This window comes from Felis catus, chromosome B4, assembly GCF_018350175.1.
Source record: "Felis catus isolate Fca126 chromosome B4, F.catus_Fca126_mat1.0, whole genome shotgun sequence".
Classification (NCBI taxonomy): Eukaryota; Metazoa; Chordata; class Mammalia; order Carnivora; family Felidae; genus Felis; species Felis catus.
In genome coordinates this window covers 16,153,716-16,169,958 of record NC_058374.1, presented here as the reverse complement: position 1 = coordinate 16,169,958, position 16,243 = coordinate 16,153,716, and the positions used below count along the sequence as shown (strand labels likewise).

The following is a 16,243-nucleotide window of genomic DNA, read 5'->3' as shown; positions in this document are numbered from 1 at the left end:
TAACCGACTGCACCACCCAGGCGCCCCTCATTTATTAATTTCTTCCACATCTTTTTCTGGCTTGGTAGCTCCTTTGTTGTCAGAGTCAAATAATATTCCATTGTGTGGATGGACCACAATGTATTTTTCCTTGTAGCTACTGAAGGACATCTTGGTTGTTTCCACGTGGAAACAATTAGCAATACCAATAAAGCTGCTATGGACATATCATTTATTTATTTTTTTTATTTCCTATAGTCTCCCATACAAAGGTAATAACTTTTAGCTCTTAGTATTCTAGATCTTGGGTCTGATAAGGACTTAGAAATAACACATTGATTGCATACAAGGAAACTGAAGGTCGAGAGACATGGTATTCGCTAACACTGCTTACGTAGTTCATTGTACTTCCTACTGTGAAATTTTTTCCGAAATATAATGAAGAAAATCTAAAAATTGGAATTCTATTTAAAACATCTTACCAAAGTTTTGATGTGGTGAGAATAAGGACTGAGAATTTTTGTACCAAATGTTATAATCAATATATTTTTTAGGAAGAAATTTAGTAAGTTGTAGCCATGATTTTTTTCTCATTGTTTTATAACTGCTCAATTATAACTCTATTATAACTTTATGAGTTTTCCCCTAAATTAGGCATTGTGCATTTTCAATTATCTTTTGCGTAGTTGGATGTTTGAGTTTTTCCTAATGGCCAGTGTCCACTTTGAACTGACTGAGCCTTCCTGTTTTAACAGGCTGTGGCGGGGAGTTGTCTGGGACCACGGGCACCTTCAGCAGCCCCGGGTACCCTAACACGTACCCCCCCAACAAGGAGTGCATCTGGTACATTAACACAGCCCCTGGGAGTAGCATTCAGCTCACCATCCATGACTTTGATGTGGAGTATCACTCAAGGTGCAACTTTGACGTCCTGGAGGTAGGAATTTAGATTGCTTTCCTAGCGCATGCCAAATTTGGGGTAGAACTGGCAATCACTGTGCAAATTATTTGCAGGGGCCAGTGGTGTTCTATTTTTAGACATTTTGATGAGTATCACTTCTTTGTGAGTGATGTTTATGGGCAAATGGGATTACTATCTCAGTTTGGCTTTCCCTAAAAGCAGTGACTCTTGAAGGACTTGGGGGCAGGCAGTTGGACTAGCAGGTGGTATCAGAAAGCAGGAGGAAAGGGGACAGTGGGAGGGAGGGTGAAGGAGGAAGAGCCAGTGATGGGAGCCCCTGTGGGCCACTTGAGCTTTATCCCACTGGGACCCGCTGAGGGGCTATGGGGACTGCTCGCCAGAACCATGCCCCTAAGGGTGAGAGTCTGAGGCACTGTTCCCCCAGCTCCTGTCCCCATTGATGGATTGCACTGGGGATTGTTAATGCCCTCCATTTCAGTCTGAGAAAACTCCCTTAGGCAAGGCAGTGAGGAGGCAGAGTGTAGAGAAGGGGTGGGCTTGGGGGTGAGAGGGCAGCTGCAATCTGAGGGGGGTCAACATGGTGCAGGGCACGAAACGCAACACTACTGCACAGGGTTTATCTCAGATAGTTGGGATGACCTTGAGAATCTGTTACAACCAGCCATTTATCGCAGGGCCCTGGTCATTAGGAACCGAAACTGAGTGCAAAACTGAATGGCTTCCTATACACAAAGCGCCTATCGCCTCAGCTCTGGAGATTGCTAGAGCGTTTCATGGCAAGGTTCCATATCTAGTAGAACTTAAACCCCATGAAAGCCTGGGTATTTGTTTGTTTGTTTGCTTCGGTTTTGCTTTCCTGCTATACCTGCCGCAGAGTACTTGGCAAATAGTGAACACTTGATGTATATTTGTGGAAAGAATGAAAGCATACGAATCCCTGACATGCCATAATAACGTGCGTTGGTGGTGGCTTGCAAAGGGACTGTGACATCCATTTTCCCCTTTGAATGTGAAATAATCCAGCAGAGTATGAAGGGAATTTTGTCCCCGTTTTATTGTTGTCCAAACAGGGGCTTGGAAATATTGATGGATCTTTCCATGACCCTGAGGATAGTGGGTGGAAAAGCTAAGAACTGAGCACATCCGCTCCTTGGTGCTGCACGTAAGCCAGTACGTAAAGATAGACAGAGGTGGGCAATGTGCAAGTTATTGGAACGAGCAGCACAGACCTCATAGGAAACTTTAACGTTTAAAAACTTTACTTATAAAACAAGTCCCTTCCTTGAAAAGAAGTGGGGTTCCCAAACCGTGCCCTCACGGAGTGGACGCAGACTCACAGAATTGCGTTTAGCAGTGCCAGGCTCTCCAAAGGCGGATAATGCTCAGTAAGTGAAATCAGAGACAGAGCAGGTACGTCCTTGGGTTAAAACCTCTACCCTGGTCTTCATGTAAGTACTGGGTGTTGCCAAGTCATGGCTCCATCTCAGAAGAGGAAAGGTTTTAGGGGAACAAGGTGGCTCTTGAAATTCACACTCCCAGTATGAGTAGGAACAACACTCACATGTGGAAGGTTCAAATGGTCCTTCTTGCCAGCAAGGAATTTTTCGGTGGCATAAAACCCCTTAACACTTACAAAGGGCTGGCAGCAGACTTTTCCACAGTAATGTGAAATGTTCCGAACCCTTCATTTTCATATTCCGAAGTGCCTGTGATTGTTGCCCACTTGGCAAAATGTAAATGGGTTCATTGTGCTTTGCGTTTTGTCCCGCCCATTACGTGAGAAAGCAGACTGGGGCTGCTCGCTGTAAGTGGCTTGGGGACAGGGGGACAAAGCAGGGTCTCCAGGCAGCTGTGTTTAGGCAGGGTCCTGTGTCTGCACAAAAAGGGCTCTGAGAAGAGGCTACAGTCAGCCTGGGGCTTATTTATATTAGGACAAGTCAGCCTGGGGCTTATTTATATTAGGACAAGGTGGTCTCCCATGTTCCATCAAAATCCATCAAAATCTTGAGCCCCTTAAGTGTTTTGGGAAAGCTTGCTTAAGGCTGAAATGAGTCACCCCCTTACCTTTTGTTCAAAACCCTTATTTGACATCCTTGCACATGCTCATGGCAGGTGGAAAGTGCTGTAATAAATTTGCACTAATGATGATAAAATGATTTTTTCCATCTCTCATACCGTAGCTGCTGATAACACGCTAGCTATAGGTTTCAGAATGTTACCCCCGGTAGGTATGTGGCCTTGAGACTGCTGATTTTCTTGACCCACTCGTCTCAGCCTGCACACCATCCCCTCCTGTTCTGAGCACAGCCAAGTAGGACCTGTCAGCAGGTATTGGGGCTTACCTGGGTTTCACCAGATTTTACCAAGAGCCAGTATTTGTTCCCCTAAAAACTCAGTGTGCGGAAAGTGGCCAGTTGCATTAAAGCAACAGCCGTTTGGTTACTCATAACCCTGGAATGCTGACTTGATTGTAACAATAAATGGAGCTAACAGTGCAGAAAGTGATGTTCAAAACAGATTAAAACCATAGGCTTTGAAATGTTCTATATCCTGAGCATTTGCTAAAAACACGTTTCTTAATCTCTGATCATCAGACCCGGTTTTTTTCCCCCCGAAGTTTAGTCATATGCTGTAGTCGAATGAACCACACCCTGAAATTCTTTCCATCTTTTTCCTCTTTTGAAGAGTCACGCGTTAAGTCTCGGTTTTATTTGTGGAAGCCAAAAGTACCGTTCTATTGTTTGGGTCATGGAAACACTCTGGGCTGATTTTATTTCAGTCTCTGAGAAAGAAGCCTGAACCTGCATAAAGCAGAAAAGGAAATCCACTCCTTGGGGCAATAAATCAGGACAATTGCTTGGTGTGGTCAGTTTATTCCCTCTGGTCTCTCTGCGATGGTCCGTTGTGAGCCCAGCCCTGTTAGAGTGGAAGCAAAGAATGTCGAAAGCGGCAGTGTTGATTCTTCTGGAGGCTTCTGGGCCCCGCCGACTCATCCCCGTTATGTTTGTGATCTTAAGGGGACCCTGGGCAGGGAAAACAAAGAATATTTTGCCGACGTGCAAGTTTTCTTTGTCAGAACTAAAGCCTTGTGCTCAGTGTTCTCTCCAAATGTGTGCTGTTTATTGAGCATGGCTGATTAGCAGCACAGGCTGTCAGTTTCATGCTCTGAGGACTGTGTTCTGGGTGGGGGGGATGGGGAGTGGGGGGGGGGGCAGGCAGATCCCACAAACAGCAAAGGATGGGGTAAACCAGAAGCAATCTGTTTCTGCCATTTGCATATGTGTACGTGTAAAGGGCCACACAGGGCTCCTCCTAAAGTCCTGCTTTTGATGGGACTTAGGGGGCCACACAAACATAGCTCCTCCTATGAAAATAAGCTTGAAGCCATCCGCCTGCTTCATTCCTTTGCAATTAAAGCCCTTGTGCTCAGCCCTCCGTGAAACAGCAGCTTCATTCATTTTGGCCTTTCTCGCATCGCTGGGGGGAATTAATCAGACAAAGAAATCATTATAGATTCAAATCACACACTCCTCACCAAAAGTAGGCTTCTTGTTCTCGCTCTCTCCTCTCAGAGAACTCTTGAGTGATTCCCCCTATCAGTTAACAGCTGCCCTGAGGGTGGGCGAGGACCTGGGGGCCTGGGGAATCGGGGAGAGCACAGCTAGGTGGGAGGACTGCACAGATTTCAGAGGTGTGAGGGCGCTGTGTACAAATTCACCCAGCGCCGCTTTCCCTGATCCGGTTTTGATCCGGAGCACAGAATTATGTAGCCTATCCATGTGGGGCAGAGGGAAGGACCCAGACACCATTATGCCTGAAAACTGTCATCAAAAATAGTGTTTCTTCTACAAATTCGAGTTTGGCAGGGCCCGGAAGTGGGGGTTCAATACTGTTTGAGTCTTACCTTCCTGTCCCCTGTCCCCACCGGGAACCCATGTGTGAGGAGTCAGAGACGGGGCCTGGGCTGGGTGCCACCTGCCTGCAAGATGTGGCTGTGAGACCCCAGGGGCACTTGCTGGGAGGAATGTGTCACTGAGGCACTGGACCCTAGTCAGATAGGTGGGTGCAAACTGGAGTAGCCTAGGAGACCTGTGGGCATGTGAGATGCATCTAGAAGGAGCCATCCTGATACTGGGCAGACTCCAGGGCAATTCCCCAGAAGAAGTAGGCTGTTCTTGGTCATGTTCCCACCAGTGGGATTCTGGAAGTAGGTTCAGAAAGAATCTGGGGGAGTCCCTTCTTGAGGAAATCATAGAACACGCTGATAGAGGTTGTATGTTCCACTCTCTCTGAAGAAGCAAAATATTACTTTAAATGCCTAATCTTATACACTATTCAGGGTGCAAAGGAGAAGATCCTACAAAATGTAACTGGGAGATCAGCAGGGTTCAGAGAATTGACTTTCACAAACAACATGGCTTTATGCTCAGACTATTCGTATGCGCCTAGAAGAGTTAGACAGCCACACTTGATACTGTTTTATCTGCAATGCCTCTGCCAAAGAAAGCAGGAAATCCTGTGAAGATGTGGAAAGAGGAAGAGAGGAGATAGGGAAGATTCTGGAAGAGTCTGTTCAGTTCAGCTCTACAATTCTGACTGAGAAAATAAGCAGGCATTTTATGGATGGTTGAACTTGTGTGTTCCTAGGGCTGAGGGAGTGCCTTTGAAGATCCAGCTCAAGTTTAAAGTTCATCCCCACCCAAGGAGACTGAGATTTCACTCTCTAATGAAAATAGAATCCAAGAAATGGTGGTAAACGGAGCCAGGGGAAGGGTTATCCTTGCTTAAATTTCTCTCTTAATTTCAGTCCTTTTTTCTGCATCCCATCTTAGGTCTATGGAGGCCCTGATTTCCACTCGCCCAGAATAGCCCAGTTATGTGCCCAAAGGTCATCTCAGAGTCCCTTGCAGGTCTCCAGCACTGGAAATGAGCTAGCCATCCGCTTTAAGACCGACAGCTCTATAAATGGGAGAGGCTTCAATGCCACATGGCAGGCAGTCCCTGGAGGTGAGTAAACCAAGGAGGCATCTCAAGACACTTAAGTGGAACCCTTATACATTTTATGAAATGATTAGACAGTGGTGCAAAGGCCAACATAGGGACAGCTTCATGACTCCTCAAATGGCACACACTGCATTGGCATTTACTCTTCCCTGAAAACTCTGATAGAATTTACTTCCAGAGTCACCTCATATGTGAAAACCAGTCCTTGCAAGTATGCAAGTCCATGGTGAAAACAGAAGTGGGGCAGTTGGGTAGACTCACTTACCCTCCAAGGGACTCGGGCCCATTCACCAACCTCAAATTTGGGCATCAGCAAAGTGGTAAATTACTTCATGTCATAGTGTAGATCTTTGGATGCTTGGCAGGTGCCCAGACTGTAAAAGTTAAGTTTGTGAATTGCAAGGAATTACCGTGTGTTATATAGTGATTTTCTGCCCAGGGTCTTAGGCAGTGTAAAAATATTTACTGTTGCATATTTTTTAAATAAAAAATTAATACACAAAATATTTAAGCAGATGTTAACTGCTATCACTGCTAAGAATAGCCGTGTTTATTGGACGATTACTATGTGCCAGGCATCTAATCTAACTGTTCTACAAGGACGACCTCTTTTCATCCTCACGACCACCTTATGAGGGAAATGTATTTACTAATGAGGAAGTTGAGACTTAGTGAAGTTTGTGATTTGTCCAAAGTCACATAGGTAGAAAATACTAAAGCAGAGATGTGACCCCAGGCTAACTTGTGGCCCCACTTTGGGAACCCTAAGGTGATACAGTAAATTATATTAGGCCTTTCCTAAAGTTAATGATGCATGAATTTAGTGAGGGTTATACATATGATTATATACACATAGTGTTTAGATTATCCAATTATTGTCAATTGTTAGAAAATACTCGCATTTTTCCATTATAGGTTTATATTATCATAAACCCAAGAAATGATAAGTCATTGAGATACATGTTGATAGGTATTTACTTGATAATATCATAAGAATAAAAAGACTGAATAACTATGCCAGGTCCAGAATATTAAATTTTAAAAAGCAGATATTAAATTATTAAAAACATCTCCTACTAAATTATCAAAATTCTTAGGAGATGTGCTATTCTTACAGTATATTATATTTTTAGAGAACAAAGAAGAAGCATTTTATGGCTTTATGAGAGCATGACTTTATTTGCACTTATGTTTGAGTATTTTAGAAATTATTTTTGGCACCAGTGTTTAAGTTATTCGAAGTATTTTCTTAGTCATCCTTCATTTTGTTGGGATGAATGAATTAATGGTGGATATTCAGTTCTGCACGCTGATTATATCATCAACTACATAAAACTGGTGGTCAAACAAAGCATCATATTGTTCTATGCTACCAGGTAATTGGGCAAAGCTTTATCCATCAGGGATTCCTCTCATTTTTGAACTGGGTTTCCTACTTACAGGTTGTGGCGGCATTTTCCAGGCTCCCAATGGAGAGATTCATTCTCCAAATTACCCCAGTCCTTATAGGAGTAACACCGACTGCTCCTGGGTCATTCGGGTGGAAAGAAATCACCGTGTTCTCTTGAACTTCACTGACTTTGACCTTGAACCTCAGGACTCTTGTATTATGGTAGGTGACACAAATTTCAAGCATTGTCTCTAGTCAAGCCTGGGCCCAAACATTATAATATGAGCATATTTAGTAGATACATTAGTTATGGATGTTTTCAGTGTCAGATCATAGGAAACCCAACTACTGGCAACTTAAAATATAAGGATGTTTATGTTTTTATCTAAATACAAATCAGGAGGTAGATGATCTCGCGGTTTGTTTAGCAACTCAGGTTCTGTTCTACCATCCTTCGTGTGTTGATTTGTCATCTTGTGTTTGTTTCCTGTGGTCAAAAAATGGCTGCAGTAGCTCTGAACATCTTGTCTGAGTACAGATGCAGAAAAAGGGAGAAGGGATAATTCTATTTGTTTCTATTTTGTATTTTTTTAATCAAGGAAGAAAATTCTCACACAAGTCTGCTTACTTACATACATCATTGGCCAGAATTGGCTGCAAGAGAGATTAGGGAATTTATAGTAGAATGAATTCATCATAACTACTTTAAATCAATTATTATTAAGCCTCCGGGGGTTTTCACAGGGTTCTACTTTTTTGAGCTCAGGATATCTCGATCTGCTACTTGAACAAATCAGTGTCCCCTAGGACAGAATAGATTTGGGGATAGGGGTGGAGGAAAGAGAGATGGGTATTAATTGGTCAGATGACCAAAGTTTCTATCACTACTTTCAGCTTTAATGCATTCTCACCTGAAATTAAGGATGTATCCTTGATGTAGGAGTGAATGAGAATGTATTTTGAGATTTTCTTTTTGTTTTTAAATTGATTTTTTTGGTTACCTGTTTTTTTTTAACAAAAGATTTTCCATATTTCATTTGTATTTAGAGACATTTCACTCAAATATAAACCAGATTCTCTTGGCTGATGGAACTTTATATTTTAGTTTCCTGACAGTTTCTTACACAAACTCCAATTGGCCTGCTTTCAAATTTAACTCAAGAAAACTCAAAAGTTGTTTCACATTTTTCAAAGTAGTTCAGTCATGGTATGATTTCAGATACTGTTTTACAAGATTAAAAAGTAATCTCCTTAAAAGATCAGTTGACTCATGACTGTTTTAGTCTTCTAAATGAGTCTTCAGGGTCTAAGTTGGCAAAGCATTGTACAGACATAAAGGATAGAACATCTACTTTCCATAAAGGTAACTCAGACCAACTCTCCTGAAAAAGACAATTTAAAATTTGTAAGCTGATATTTAAAAAACATCTTCCTAAATGCAGCAAAGAACTGACAAGGTAATGTGAAGTTTTTGAGTTAATATCTGAGAGAGATGTGAGCCTAGTATTTCACATAGCTTTTGTCTATAGGGCATTTGCTGATTCAGAAGGGGTTGGCAGCACCTCTGTGAGCCTCTCAGGGCAAAGAGAATCAGAGTTTGAGGCCAGAGCCGGAACAGGGTGGAAGTCCTGGTAAACCATATCCTAGGTAAAACAAAATTAAAACAGCTTTCGCAGAGACTGTATTCCAGCTTTAAGTCACCTGAGTGGCCCCAAAATCGGAGGGGGACCCTAGCTGAGAGAGGACCCTGGATTGTTAATACATCCTTGTGCATCTGGCAAAAACAATTTAGAATCTTCTTCAAAGGGGGATAAAATCAGCCTAGATTTCATTTCTATTCATAGTTTTTCATAGGCAATAGCCGGCACACTATCAAAGATACTCACGTACATGAGGAGGGGATATAACATAAATGAGAGTCAATATGAGTAACAGACAATGGAAACAAACATACTAATATCACATATTGGTAAACAGTTATGATTGGTAAACAAGCTCATGGAGATAAAAGTCAAACTTTAAACTCTCAGCAAGGAACTGCAAACTATAAAAGGTGACACTGCAAATATGGAAGAGAACCAACTAAAATTTTCCGAACTGGATAAAATAGAATAGCTGAAATTTAGATCTCAATGGAAGTGGGTTTTTTTTTCTTTTGTTTTGTTTTTTGTTTTGTGTGTGTGTGTGTGTGTTTTGTCTTTTAGGCAGATTCGATAGAGATGAAGAGAAAAATAGTGAACTGGAAAGTAAGTCAAAGGAATCTAGGGAAAAATCACAATAAGCAAAAGGATGGAAAATATAGAAGAGAGGTTAAGACACATACAGTATGCTTATAAAAGATATAATATACATTTAATTGTCACCCTAGGAGGAAAAGTGAGAGATATAATGGAACAGAAGCAATATTTGAAATGGTAATGATTAAGACTTCTCTAAAACTGATGAAAGATGTCACATTTACAAAAACAAGAATCCCAAGGAACCCAAACAACTCAGCAAGTATAAATAGAAAGAGAAATAAATAGAAACACATGCTAATCTAAAAAAAGCTAAAGATAAAAGGAAAATGTTACAATCAGCCAGGGGAGTGGGTAGGGGGACAAATTGCTTTTAGGAAGTGGCAGACTAAATTCTGACTTTTCAACAGTGATAATTAGAAGGAGAAGAGTCAGGGGTGCCTGGGTGTCTCAGTTAGTTAAGCGTCCAACCCTTGATTTCAGCTCAGGTGGTGATCTCATGGTTCATGAGATTGAGTCCCACATCGGGCCCTGCACTGACAGCATGTTGCCTTCTTAGGATTCTCTCTGCCCTTCTCTCTTTGCCTCCCCCCTACGCATGCGCTCGCGCCCTCTCTCTCTCTCTCCCTAAAAATAAATAAATAAACTTGAAAACAGAAAAGAAGGAGAAAAGACAATGGAATGTTATCTTCAGTCTAAAGAAAGAAAATAACTACCAATCAGGAACTTTGTACTCTCCTAAAATAGTCTTTAAGAGTGAAGGTTAAATGAAGCATTGAAACCAAAAAGGGATCTTCAGGAGAAGTTCAAATGGGCCGGAAACAAGTGGTTTTCCTCATTGATTTGCTTGCGGTGGGCAATTCTCCACCATTTGCTTCCTTTCCCAAATAGGTTAGTGCCAGGTACAGTATCTTCTCTTCTCTTTGGTAAAGTCCACAACCCATAGAATTTAACTTACAAAAGAGTGTAAACAAAGCCTAGGTCAAAGGCACGCCCAGCATGGCTACATTTCCCCCCCCCGCTACGGTCATGAATAGAGTTTTCCACCTATATGAGATATAAATACATAGACAGGGTTTTCTCTTAACCACTGCCATATCTCAGCATGCAGCTGGGCTTGACTTAACAAACTGTAGTAGAAGGCAACAGATAGAAGGAAGTAAAACCTCAAATATGAACTGGTCATAGGCATGGAGACAGGAAAATAAACCCAAAAACAGGTGCTGGGAGGAGTTCAGTCTGGCAGATAAGGTAACATACGAAATGTAGTAGTCCAAACAAGTTGTCAAAATGAGGGAATCCTGTGTGAAGGAGTTGGGGTATCCCTGCCAGTGGGCAGATAGAGCATTTGGAAACAGATGCAAGTCAACCGGAGCAAGACTTACACGTATAAAGTGAACCACGTCAATAGCATGGTGCCATGGTTAAGAAATCTAACCCTGTGTTGGGATGGACCTAGAGCTGAGTCTGAATTTTGCCCTTCCCAAGCTGTGTTACCCTGGAGTAACCCAGTCACATATAGATGCAGTTTCTTTAACTGTGACATGGGGATAGTAAGTACCTGTGTCAGGTTTGTTGTTGGGATATTTGAGATCATGTTAAGTGACCTGCTATGCATATAGAAAGTTACTGATTCATGCCAGCCCTGATCATAATGATGCTGATGGTGAGTGCCCACAGAGAGGCGTGTGCAGTGAGCGCTGGAAGAGGGGACAGCAGGGAATACTAGACGGAACAGTGAGCTTAAGGGCCAGTGCTTCCCTTCTGGGCCTCAAGGACTTCAGTGAAACAAGAACGCGGTTAGGCATCTTTCTCCTAGCACAGCACCTGACATCTCCTATACCTTGGACTCGCTGACTATAGTAATAATCATGAGAAAACAGAAGAGGGGATTCATTTGGATCTGGAAGCCAGGGAAGGTTTCACTTTGGAAACGACGTTTGAGTGGCAGAATTTCACCAGTGGAAATGTGGTGGTGAGACCAGGAGAAGAGGCTTTGGGAAAAGAATAGGGGAAATTGTTCACAGAGGCATGAATATACACAGATGTGTGGGAATAGGAAAGATGTTGTCCTGGAGTATAGCTATGTGTGGGAGCACACAGAGACCAAGAGTCTATAGAAGACATCGTGAGTGGCCTCAGGACTGGGCAAACTCTTTTACACTCTCTGAATCTGAAATTATCCTATAGATAGTATGAGTTGATGAAAGTTTTCTGTAAAACAGAGGAATCATAAACTCAAAACTGTGTTTTATAATGATAATGGGCAGCTGTGTGAAGACTAGGTTGGCAGAGGAAGAGAAAGATGGCAACAAGGCTATTTGGGAAGCTATGGAAAAATCAGGGGTGGTGGCCTTGGACATGGAGAAAAAGAGATGTATTGGAGAACTCATGGTGGTCATATAGTCACTGAAATTTATAGGCTAATGACATGGTGGAGGGTGAGGTGGGTGTTAGAGATGAAGAAGTGAAGACTATTCACTTGAAGAACGAGTGAGTGATGACGCTAGAAAGTGAGTAAAGGGGTGGACGTCGTGAATGTGATTCGGAAACTTTTCAGTTTAGAGGTCTACACTATGTCCCTTACAGAGTTTGACATAAGAATTTAGTGCTCAAGATGGGATCTGAGCTGGATGTGTAGGTATGATTAATTTCTGTAGATCTGGGTAGCTGTTAAGCCACAACAGTATGGGTGTGATCACTTACAGTAGTATTTTCTAAAGAGAAAAGGGCCAAATAAACTCGTTGGGAAACACCACCATTTATGGGGCAAATGGAGAAACAGAGGAAAAGAAAACTGAGAAAGAGCACTCAGAGGCAGGTGGAGAACCAGAGAGAGCGGTAGTATAGAAATGTGGGGCGAAGCCAATTTTAAGAGTGGGTGATCGAAGGTATCAAATCCAGCAGAGGTCAACTAGGAAGAGGATTGGAGCAAAGCTACTGAATTCAGTCTTTGATGACCTCGTAAGGAGCAGGATGGGTGTGCATAGTAGTAGAAGACTCTAGATCACAACAGGTTAGAAGGGGCAGGAACTTCTTCGCTTTTTCCTAAAGTGATGGCAGTGAATGATATAAGGGGATGAAAGGTTATAACCTACAGGTAAGGCGAGACCAATGGAAAGTGGAGAAGCTTGACCATGTGAAAAAGGCAAGGCACTGGTGGAAGAGGAGCAGCTCAATATAAGAGACAAAGGGAATAATCGATGCAGTCGTGTTCAAGGTGGCGATCTGAAGAAGAGACAAAGAGATCCTATAAATTTCATATTTTCAGAATGCAAAATTAAAACACACGACTGACGCTAAGCCATATAATTTTTATTTGCAAATTTATTCACGCTGAAAATTACAGAAATCACACATAAGTTATTTTTTGTTTGTACCATTTATGAACTACCTTTACAAAAAAGATAAAGTAACGCGGGGAAGGACTATTCTGGTAGAGTGGGGTAGAGATCTGCTGTGTGTGGTTGCCAAGTGGACCCAGTTAAGGGATAGCAGGCCTGCAGAGCTTGGAACCAGGAGGGCAGTATCCTGGTGAGGCTGGAAGCTTGGCTCCAAGTTACTGTTAGTTGTCCAGGGGGCTCATGAACGCAAGCATTGAGGCACCAACCATCTATCCTTTACAGCTAGGTGGACACTGGGTGTGAAACGTACCCAGCAGTCCAGTATCTTACATAATATCTCTGCAGCTTAAGTTCACACAAAGCCCATCATTCATTCTGGAGAATTCAGATTAATTTCTTGGTCCCGGTGCTGAGACAGAGTCATTAGCAAAGAGAAAAATATTCAGCTGCCAATGATGCTGCCAGGTAATGTTTGTGTTCGTGGGATTTTTAATAGAGCCCAAGTGTATTATTAAATACCAAGGTAAATTATGATTGGATGGGACCAGCCATCGTGTTTTTTAAAACTCCTATAACAGTTTGGATTGTCAGAAGTAGAAATATAAATTTTAACAGACATTATGGCTAATGGTTGCAAACGCATAGATACATAGAATGTTAAGGTTGCAGGGGGAGAGATTAGAGATAATTTACTGCCATATCCCAATTTTTTGTGTGTGGTATTCTTATTTTAAAAATAAGAAAAGTGAAGTCTGGATGGTCATGATCAAGACCTGGTAGATGTTAATAGCAGGGCCGGCACGAAAACATAAGCAAGCCTAAAGTAAGAGGTAGTATTCTGGTAAAATAGAAAAATTACAGGCTACACGCAAGGAACCAAATTGCAGACTCGCAGGCAGCTGAGAAATCGGGGGAGAAAAAAATAAAACTATTTGCATTCTCTTTTGGATGAACCCAGAGCTCATTTGTCAGTATGAGGAAAAGTGTTAGGATTCCAGATACGAGGAGGAAGGTGTCTTTGCTTTGGAGGCAGATGGCCTGGGCTCCATCCACCCGTTCAGTCTTCTGTGTCAACCATGCGCCCAACCCTGCTGGGCGCTGGTGTCCCGGCATGGCTCCACCACTCCCTCTTTTCATGGCCGGGGGATCTGAGTTTGCCCATTTACAAAATCGAGTGCCTGGGAGACCCACACAGAAACAGGATCCAGTTAGGAGTTGTGTCTGTGGGTGGGAAGAAGAGCACAGGGAGGGCATGAAAAAACAGATCCTGAGGGTCCGGTGACGTCAGTGTGGGTTCGCTCTAGAGGTCACAGTCAGATTCACACAGACTGGCTAAGCTTTGGAGCAAGATCTGGCATTGGGAAGAGGTCATCTCCACACTCCACTTGCTGAGCAAAAGAGAGCTCTTCCTGTGGCAGGCCCTGGTCCCCAGCAGTCCTAAAAGGAGGCGGAGTGAGCCCACGGGGAACCCCAAGCCATCCCTCTGGCTTTGTGGAACTGGAGGCAAAATTTAACGAGTAGAAGAAACGAATGAAAATCTTAAAATGGAACAGTAATACACAGCCTCTATCCTCTTTCCTATGACCAACCAACAGCAGTGGTCTTTGTATCCCAAAGGCAGCAGTCTGTTTGGTACACAAATTGCTAATAGATGCAGGGCTGAATAAATGAATGCATGAATTTTGCGGTCCCTATTCCTGCAATTGTCAGTACTTCAGTGGAAAATTGCAGATGACACATTTGGGGATGTGTTGTGCTGAGTTCACTCCCTGGCACAATTATTGATATACGATCTCACTAGTTTGAGCCGCATGAGAACTTAGATAACATCGCAGAAGCCCGTTTTCTAGAATTTCATGCTGCTCTAATGAAAAAAGAGAGAGAAACGGAATTTTCTGACTTCTATTGAAGTGGTGGGCATCGTGGGGAGCTAATCGGGAAGCTCCACTGGCACTCGGGTTTCAGCTAATTTGGTAATATGTTTGCACTTTCCGCTCTGTCCCCTTTGAGTGGCTAGTGTAATTAACCCCAGGCTCTCCTGAATGACACATTGTGAGTATTTCTTGCTAAGGCAGCAGTGGGACCCACTGGTTGGGCATGACTCTGTATGGTCAGCACGCAAATGGCTCCATTATGTTGCCTTTCATGAAGGCTGAGTATTAAAGTGACCTCCAACTGACAGTTAATTGCTTAATTAGAGTCTCTCTTCCGAGCCTTAAATCCACGTAGCTCTGCAAGCTCTTATCGATCTCTGAGAAATGCTGGTGGTAGCTCAGTGCGAGAGAGGGAGAGGTCGGTCCTGCAGCCCCAGCGGGGCCCTGGAGACTCCTGCCTCTGGTTTCAGCATCCTCTTTGCTCAGCACAATGGAATGTCTGCCTTGGGAGAATCAGTCAGAAACAGATAAAAGCAAGCGGAGCACAGTCCAGATCCAGCCTCTGCTTTGGAGAAAATATACATTCGGGCGAACCGAGCCTAGTACAAAAAAAAGGGCACATGACGAGTAACTGTTTTCTTTCGGAAGTTTTTTGCCCCCATCCAGGAGAAAGAAAACAAAGTGTGTGATTTGAAGAAAACCAGATCCCCTCCCCCACCCAAAGCCTCAATGTCTGGTCTGCTCACTGCGTAGGTTGTTTCACTGTAACACCCTGGGTGGAACGGGGCAGACACAGGACGCAGAATCCGTATTTTGCTTGATTGATTTATTTAGTTTTAGATACTACCCATGATGTGTTTCCTTTTAAAACATTGATCTGTTCCAAAACAGACCCAGGAATAATAGAACTCAGTGCTTCAAAGAGAAGATGGAAGCGATTCTTTAAATATTTATTGTTTTACAAATAAATCCATGACAAGAATCCGCCTCTCCCTGCCTCCCTGTCTTCCCTTTCTCCCTCACTTTTCCCCACAGGAAGTTTCATTTCTGTTTCTAGCTGATACTTGAGGACTATCTCTGACGGATTTCTTGAAAATGTTTTATTCTGTGACTTGCCTTTGATAACCTGGCCTTCCAGTGCCAAATTAGTCACCAAGAACGGTGCCAACAATTCACATCCCCAAAGCAAAGACTAACTGAACGGAAGCCACAGTTCTCAATCTGTGGGCACAGGCTTTGTTTTGTTCGGTTTGCATTTCAGCTCAGAATCTCGCTAAATGCTTGTTTATTTGTGAAAACAAAATGAGCTTCTTGGATTTCTTTGCCTATCGACATTTCCGGGGATCTTTGAGTCCCTGCTTGCAACGATGACAAATCGCTCGAGGTTAGAATCTGTAAAAATTGAGGACTGAGTGCAATAATGTAGAACGAAGGAATAGGGATGATGAAGTCCTGATGTATGAGATGTGCCACCGTGAATGTCACCTGGTATT

The 16,243-nt window shown here is 42.9% G+C and overlaps 1 protein-coding gene across 2 annotated transcripts in view; it reads left to right on the top strand.

Moving 5' to 3' along the window:
- CUBN (cubilin) overlaps window positions 1-16,243 on the top strand; it is a 284,543-nt gene that overhangs the window by 130,994 nt on the left and 137,306 nt on the right. For both annotated transcript variants that reach the window (XM_023256399.2, XM_003988129.5), the window contains exons 29-31: window positions 735-916; window positions 5,734-5,908; window positions 7,348-7,517. In XM_023256399.2, coding sequence (XP_023112167.2) covers window positions 735-916; window positions 5,734-5,908; window positions 7,348-7,517 — 527 coding nt within the window. The remainder of the gene's footprint in view (window positions 1-734; window positions 917-5,733; window positions 5,909-7,347; window positions 7,518-16,243) is intronic.